Below are 9,013 nucleotides of genomic sequence, written 5' to 3'. Positions count from 1 at the left end.
TATTATTTACCTTTCTTTATTATTTAAGATTAATTAAAAAAACCTTCCGAAGAATAAGTTTTTCAAAGAAAATAAAGGCCATTTTAAACTTGAGCTCAGGAGATACAAATACCTGTTAAAATTAAATTCAAAACGACCAGAAATTACTGTTAAAGAATAAATGAAACCCAAAACAAATATAAATTAAATAAACAATCATAGCAAAAAATATACAACAAGTAATAATATAAATGAATAAATAGATCTTATAGCGAGTAATGTTTAGATTGAATATGAAAATCAAGCTTAAAACGAAAACAAATATTTTGCTATTAAATTATAAATGAAAGTTAAAACGAACAGAAATTAAATAAACAATCAATGCGAACAAGCATACAATATATATATTAACGTAAATGAAAAAATAAATGTTAAAACGAGTGAAACTTAAATTGAATATGCAAATCAACTTTGAATTGAATAAAAATAACTACAACCAAGAGTTTGGGTATCGTCTCACTGCAGGTGTCTAAAACATACTGCGTCATTGGCGCTTTACTGAAAACAATTCTTTGAAATATTTTCACTTTTGTAACTTTAAGAAATCAAAAATTAATTAAGATTTTAGGGAATAAATATCAGCATATGTATATTAAATTGACAATGACATTGACATTTCTTTTCAGTAAACTCATTTGAATTTTTTTTCAGTAAAGTTTTTTTCAGTAGACTCATTTAAACTTTTTTCAGTAAAGTACAAATTATATTATGGCTTTTAGAAATCATAGGTGTTTTGAACCCAACCCACATTAATTTATGCTTGTTTTGAGTTTGAATCTAATATTCAATTTAATTTTTGTTCGTTTTGAGTTTCAATTATTTGTTAATACTGACTTGGGGTAGTTGTATGCCTGGTATATTATATGATATTCCGGACGCCAAATTTTGAAAAAGTGAACAATACCACGAAGGATTGGGGCTGCTGCGAGAATTAACCTATCCTCCACCCCTAAATTGACCATGCGGAATCAAAAATACCAATGGAACTTGCTTGCGAGGGGTGGAACACTCCCAAACTTGACATTTTATTATATTTTGGTGCTTCATGCAAGAAAATGCATGTTCCACAAAGTTTGAGGTGCAGTTTTCCACTCAAATAGAAATGCCTAGAAGCCATAAAATGTTTTCATAACAAACTAACACGATTAGTTACAAAAAATGGCAGAGTTAAAAAAAAATGGCAAAATTATATGAGTCATGAACAGTCTTGGAAAGTATAAACAAAATCAAATTGAATATTAGATATATAATGATATTAATTGCTGACAGATCCATCAGTTTAAGATTTGTTTTCACTGTAATTTTTATTTTCATTTTCAATACTGTAAGAACTGGAAAATAATAAATTTGTAATATACGAGTAATTCGTTTTCAGTGAAGCACCAATGACGTAAGAACGCTTTAGGTTTTTACAGTTAAAGAAGGGGGCAGTATCCAAATTTTGCTTGTAGCGAAACTATAATTGTCTTGACCAATCTTGAAAAGAACTAATAAATTAAACTGAATATTTGATGCATAATGATATTAATTGCTAATAGCTCATCAGTTCAAAATTTTACTGTAATTTTAATATTTATTTTTCAATATTAAGTACAAAAGAAAACATTTGTAATATAATTCGTTTTCAGTAAAGCGCCAATGACGCAGTAGGTTTTAGGCTTCGCAGTGAGACGATACCCAAACTCTTGTTTGTAGTTATTTTTATTCGATTCAAACTTAGATTTGCATATTCAATTAAAGTTTCACTCGTTTTAAGATTTATTTATTCATTTACATTAATATCTATTGTATGTTTGTTTGCATTGATTGTTTATTTAATTTCTGTTCGTTTTAAGTTTCATTTATACTTTAATACCAAGATATTTTTTTTCGTTTTAAGCTTGATTTTCATATTCAATCTAAGAATTACTCGCTTTAAGATCTTTTTATTTATTTATATTATTACTTGTTGTATGTTTTTTGCTATGATTGTTCATTTAATTTCTGATCGTTTTGGGTTTCATTTATTATTTAATATTAATTTCTGGTCGTTTTTAGTTTGGATTTTAACAGGTATTTTTATCTGCTGAGCTTAAGTTTAAAATTTCCTTTAATTTTCTTTGAAAAAATTATTTTTCGGAAAGTTTTTTTTTTAATTAATTTTTGTTCGTTTTTGATTGCAAAAAGTTTCAAGTTTTTATGAAATGAGGGGGGTGCTTACTGTCCGATTATTCTTGACTTGATCCGTTGAAAAACGTATCTAGGACTTTCAATTTAAATCGAGTGAGGCTTATATCAAAGTCTATACGATTACCTCTTTGATAAAAACCTTATATATGAACAATAGACAGCTTGCATAACTTGTGGACAGCGATTGACAACAATGAATAGATTGAAAAAAACAGCTCCAATACCAAAAAATACCAATAGACCATTTCACTTGCTGACATAAAGGGATCACAAATGTTTGGAATTGAACTTAATAGGAATTTGTGTGCCAAAGCAATTTTGCATCTATCACAGAGTATGTATTTTAACCTTATAATTGGATAATTATAATAGATATAATAGATATATATATATATATATATATATATATATATATATATATATATATATATATATATATATATATATATATATATATATATATATATATATATGCATATATACATTTAAATATATATATATATATATATATATATATATATATATATATATATATATATATATATATATATATATATATATATATATATATATATATATATATGTATATATGCATATATATATATATATATATATATATATATATATACATATATATATATATATATATATATATATATATATATATATATATATATATATATATATATATATATATATATATATATATATATATATATATATATATATATATATATATATATTTATATAGTAAAATTTTCAAACTTATTTCTCTAAAAATGCTTGTCAGCACCATGGGTGATAATTTAGGGGCTGGGATGCGGTCAATAGCCCTTCTACATTTTTTTTTTTTTTTTTTATAATAAAATCGAAAAAGAACGTTCCCATCCCGTAGATTTGAAAAATACCGTTCTTTGTGTCTTCATAAGAAAAAAAAAATTAAACAAAGATTCCACCCTACATTTTTGTAAATGGTGGCCCTGGGCATCCCCAAGATGTGAATTAAATATATCACTTTTTTGATTTTCTTTCGATTGATTCATAGGCTTTTGACGTACAAACTGACCTTATTGTTGGTCAATACTTAACGATTTCTTTTTTCCAACTTGGACAGAAGTTGCCACAGCATAGAAAAAAAAATCAAATGCTTCCTTGATTATTCCTCTCTACATTTCACTGGCAAATAAATGCCAAGAGATTTCAAGCTTGTTAACCTTCTCTTTTTCTACCTCCTTTGCATTTCATCAATCAAGCAAACTTTCCATTCTATTCTCGAATTATTTACATAAATCAAGCATTCCTTTGGATATTCTTTAACAGTTATTTAGTCATTATAGCCTCGGCGATTTAATTAAGTGTCAGAACTTAGAATATTCTTAGATATATTCTTAGAATATATATTTAGAATAGAATATCTCTGAGTCTTAGAATATATATGGTCAAAATCGATTCTACTCAGGCACTTACCTCGTATTTTTTTGGGGGGTGGTGGGGGGGGATTAATTAAAATGTTTTGGGGAAATAAAAAAAATTTTATGTCCTAATTTGAATAAGAAATGTTCAAAAATTCAAGAAAAGTTAGGAGTTCGAATGGGGGAGCGAGGTCCCACTCCCTTGATAATTCCCTGGTTCTACTCACCACCTTGTTTAATCGACAGAAATTATGTACTCTTAAGTCAATAAAAAGAAACTCTCTTTTCAGATGGGTAACCCAGAAGCAAAGGATAATCCATATAACGCCGTTCTAAAAGGGTATGTTAGCAGAAAAAGAGATGAAGCAATAACTTGGGCCAATCAGAATGACTTCACAGCAAGCACTATCAATGAAGCAACTCTTAGAGCGCAGAGATATAGTGACAAGGACACTCATAATCCTTCGCGTAGAACTCAAAACAAAGACAGGTTTTCATCCGTATGATATCGGGTATCGACTCGGGAACTTGATGATGATGACTCGACGAATGATGTATGACTCGGTTATGAATAAAAATAAAAATAGTGCTCAATTGGCAGCAGTGGTATTGGTCCCGCGGCTTTTGGTGCTAATTTTATATGTGTTTAATGAGTGGATTTAAATATCTAATTAGTCTTTGGCTAGGAGTTCAAATTTTTAAGATATGCAAAATTAATAAATAATTAATTTTAAACCATTATTAAACCCTAATTTTGGGTGGTACTGCTGTATTTCAAAGAATATAGCTGATAAAAACACTGGTTTCATATTTGTGTTCAGCATCCCCAAAATATATGAGCAACACATTACAAATATATAAAAATACAGGGACGAGTTATTATTAATATTTAGAGTGATTTAAGAGTAAGCTCAATTGTGGATGGCAGTTTTATATTTGAAAAGGTGTAGCTGGTGCAGAAAAACGCATTTCATATTTGGATTCAGCATCTCAAAAATAGCATGTATCAGCTTAAAAACCTTTGAACCCAAAAAAAATTCTTCCTGCTCGCCATTACTGGTCAGTATTATAAAGTCTATCAGTCTATAAAACTAATAGGGTAAGCGATCGCTTTTGGGATAAATTTTATGTAATGTATAAAGATAGATAGTCGGGCTAGCTCAATGTAACTTCCTGGCACTTTCAGAATCTGATATTTTAATTGATTCCTGAAAATTTCATTCACCTGTCTCTACTACTTTCTTTGAAATATACCCATGCAAAAAGTGATTTTCCCTGTTGTTGAAGGCGAGGGACTCTCCTCTTCGGGTTTCCGAAAATAGTAATTTTTTTACATTTAACTTTTATAAATATCAATTCAGTAAGGAAATTGCCTTATTAGACAGTGAACCACAATTAATCTCTGGATATTTTGACCACATATACAGTGACCGTCGTCAGTTTGTCTGCTGATGATATCCAGAGATCATTTTGTGGTGGTTCATCTTCTAATAAAAGAATTTGCCCTATTGAACTGCTATTTATGCGTCATGGAATTGCAGTGTGGTCTTCGAAAATACCTATTCAGTGAACTCTTACCATTACGATTAATAAAAGTCAGAGCTACCATTCTTGAATCAACTTCAAACGGTAATTTTTCTAACTTGACGCCTTTTTCCAAGAATAGCAAAAAATTTTGGTTAATATGAGCTAAATTTTGTTCTATACTAGGTTGGGATGATCTTGAAAGACGAAAGTTTGTTTACAAAGTGATTGTTTAGTGTGCTGGACCTCAAGATAGATTCGATCACTGTATTTTCCCACGAAGAAAGAGGTTCTTTCAGACTGTTGTTGAATTCATTTTTTACCTACATGCAAGCTGTTTCTTATTTGAAAAATCTTTATGATATATACTAAAAAAGGCTTTTTATAAACGGCTCGATTCTGAATAAACACGCTCAATTTTTTTTTTTGCTGGGTTAGATCAATGATTCTTTCAGTGATTTTCACGATTTTATATTTTAACTGATTCCTGAAAAATTTCATTCTGGCAACGCTGGTTTCTTTAAAGCGAAGTAATACCTTAAAAACTACTTTGCAAGTCACATCGTCGGCTGGCCCTCTTAAAAACAAAGAGCCAATTTGCGAATTCTCACAAAGGACTAGCTATCATGAAAAGCTATCGTGAATTTATGGTTTTACTGGGTTTTACTGGGAAATTTGATTGAAAAGACAGTGATATTTACTTCCTTTTTGGTGGTGAGTTTGTCCATGAAAGGATGGCACCACAAGCAATCCCTAAAGCGACCAAATTATCCAAATGATAATTCCTTTGAACTGATTTTTTAACGTTTTCTGAGCAGGTTTGATAGAACGTTTTTCCTGAACTTACAGCAGAAAATTCTGCCTCGATTGATCGATGGTGATGATGATGTAAGTTTTATTAAATCTCAATATCTCTCTATGTGGCACAAAAGTGGGAACTTGGGGAAATATGCTTTTTCTAAGTTTCTGGAGAAAATAAGCGTTGGCTTTTAGTTTTCTGTCGTTTGTTCGCTTCTCTTATCCAAGCTATATAAGTCATGACAAGCACGCCCGATCAATTCTAAATAGTTTGGCCAAACAAATTTAAAAGTTTATAATGGAAGAGATAGGGTGATTCTTTAAGGTTTCACATCGCCTTAAAATGTCAAAGGAAATCTGTCCCGAGAGCGATTGTTTAGCTTACTTGACCTTAGAGCACATTGAGAAGAATGAAATTCCAGCAGACTGTTTTTAAGTTCAGCTTTTTTTCACCATATAAAATTTTTCTTGTTTTGAAGAAAAAATATTAAATTAACAAGAAATACGGTTGGGTTGTTTTTAAACTATCCAAGGACATTAGAACTTATTTCATGCTGTACAAAATTCCTCTGTCTCTGTGACACGTCCAATTCTAAAAAAAAATCTGTCATTTTAGCTGGAGTACATCATCTTTTTTCCCATGACCAGTTTTACTTACTGATAGACCGATTTGGCCAATATTACCATTAATCAAAATTTCTTATTTTTGACACCAAAAAAATCGAAATGTTTAAAGTGCAACCGAAATTTTTGATAAATAGGCTTTTTTTGTCTCCTTTCCTTTTGTGTATTGAATCAGTGCTTAAAAAGTCTGTCTGGATCATACTGAGCAGCAAGTATAAATACTGTAAAAGAAAATATAGCATCATGTTAAAAATGTTTTATCGGGTGGTAGATAATATTTGGTAGATGGTAGATAGGTAGATTGATAAATGGTAGATGGTAAATTGGTAGATAGGTGGTAGATGCATTTACCAGTTATATTCTATTTTTGAAGTACCAAGAACTAGTGCTGCTGCCACTCTTTGGTATTTTCATGGTATTTGGATTTCAGTCCTGAGCTTGGGATCCTGGGACAAGTATATGTATAAACAATATTGTAAAAAGGATAATAAATAAAGAAGAATATGTAGCCTATATATTATTATCCTTTAATTTTTTATTTATCTTTTTTCTCTTGTTGTTCTTTCTCATCTCTCTTTTTTATTTTTTTATTTCTCGTTATTTAAGCCTTGGAATTTTTATTCTGGTGAATCTTGGGATGTTATGTTTCAGTGGCAACCCTGTCGAGAAAGTTTTTAGTGCTGATGTTCAGCGTTCAGTTTTTATGTGTTAATCCAGCACTTTCGTCGGAAAATTGATAAAATCTCTTTGGTTTTTATGTTTTTTTCCTTTTTTATTTCTTAATTTTTCTCTTTTAAAACCTTGAGGTTTTTTGTTGGTGAAATTTGGGATGTTGTTAATTTCTCGGTGGCAACCGTGTCGAGACTGTTTCTGGTGCTGATGTTCAGCTTTAAATTTTTATAAGTATTAAACAAGTGCTTATATCTGAAAATTAAAAAAATGTTTTTGGTTACCAGCTTATAATCGTATAAAAGATATAATATTTCACATCTTTTTCAGCTAAATGTCATCTCGTTGAGAATATTGTCAAACTTGGTTATAATTACAATTTTCATAAATTGGAACTTTGATGAAATTCTGATTTTAAAGGTATATCTTTTTCTTATATATCTCATTAGTGAGTTAATTGGAAACTTCAAAGCCTATAGTCTATATTTTAAAAGAAAAATTTAAATCAAGATTTATACCTGAGATTAGGGATTGTCTGGCTACTAGAGGGTTTCACCCTTAGCAAAAAGGCAAAAGACAATACTAAGATAATATTGCATTATCAGAAGGGTGACTATAATATTTGGAAGAGTATAAGGAATCTAATGGCACTAGTTTACATTACTTGCATTTCATGTTGATTTCGCGTGGACAACGATTACTTTTTCAATGCTGGTATTTGTTTGCGTAAAGAGCCATCCTGATAAAACATCGATCTTTGTATGATTTTGAAGTCTTTTATGATTGATAACTAGCCTCGGAGGTTTTACCTCTGAGGGTTTTATCTCCGAGGGAGGTTTTACCTCTAGTGGGCAAAGGTACAAATGTCCTGAAAATTGAAAAAAAAAATAATAAAAAAATACAGGAGTTAAATACGTTGTAAGACCACATGGGCTATACGTGACGGTCGACAAAAAGTGAAGAATAGGGAGGAAGGAAAATATACAAATAATTAAGAAACTAAACGAAGGTTACTATCAACTAGTGAAAAAAAAAGAAAAGACAAAGCAGACCTCTGCTAACCCGTCCTCAGCGCTCAAAAAAGGGGTAAGAATAATAAATAATATATATATATGGATAATATATATATATATATATATATATATATATATATATATATATATATATATATATATATATATATATATATATATATATATATATATATATATATATATATATATATATATATATATATATATATATATATATATATATATATATATATATAACAAGAAATAACCCTTAGGAATAACATATACCAAAACCTCGAAATGCCTGAACAAAAACCAATGCAAACAAATGAAAGACCATTGGAATATATAACTTTTTTCCTTTGGTGTTTTTGAGCGCTGAAGACGGCTTAGCAGAGATCTTTGTTGAAATATTTGCTTCGCCTTTTCGTTTTTTTTTCGCTGGCTGAGTTCCCCCTTGTTTACTTTCTAGATATTTTTTTTTTTTTTTGACTTTGCGAGAAGAGTTACGAGAAGTATCAACATGGGGAATGTTATTATAAGCGTGGGGCTAATTTCCTTTATATTGTTAGTAGTTTGTGTTTTTAGAGGAGCATAAAGCTATCTTATTTTGTTCTTGTTTTTGTTCTGTATGTTTTGTTCTTAATTGAGTGTATATTTTGAGGTTCAAGTTTAAAGTGAAAGGATGATTTGTTTCAATTTTCGAGATGTAATTTGCCTTCTGCAAGTTTATGTCGTAGGTAGTTCGTGTTTTTAGAAAAGTTA

General features: G+C 29.6%; 1 protein-coding gene across 1 annotated transcript in view; it reads left to right on the top strand.

Annotated features, from left to right (window-relative positions):
• Nucleotides 1–8,304, top strand: part of LOC148949172 (uncharacterized) — a 163,487-nt gene extending 155,183 nt beyond the window's left edge. Inside the window, exon 10 of the mRNA XM_089093216.1 lies at nucleotides 3,911–8,304. Coding sequence (XP_088949342.1) covers nucleotides 3,911–4,126 — 216 coding nt within the window. The 3' untranslated portion in view covers nucleotides 4,127–8,304. The remainder of the gene's footprint in view (nucleotides 1–3,910) is intronic.
• Nucleotides 8,305–9,013: the final 709 nt, after the last annotated feature.

This window comes from Artemia sp. Qi Xiang Cuo, chromosome 8, assembly GCF_049724085.1.
Source record: "Artemia sp. Qi Xiang Cuo chromosome 8, ASM4972408v1, whole genome shotgun sequence".
NCBI classification, from domain to species: Eukaryota; Metazoa; Arthropoda; class Branchiopoda; order Anostraca; family Artemiidae; genus Artemia; species Artemia sp. Qi Xiang Cuo.
The sequence above is the reverse complement of the archived record's forward strand: the minus strand, read 5'-3'. Positions and strand labels throughout refer to the sequence as shown.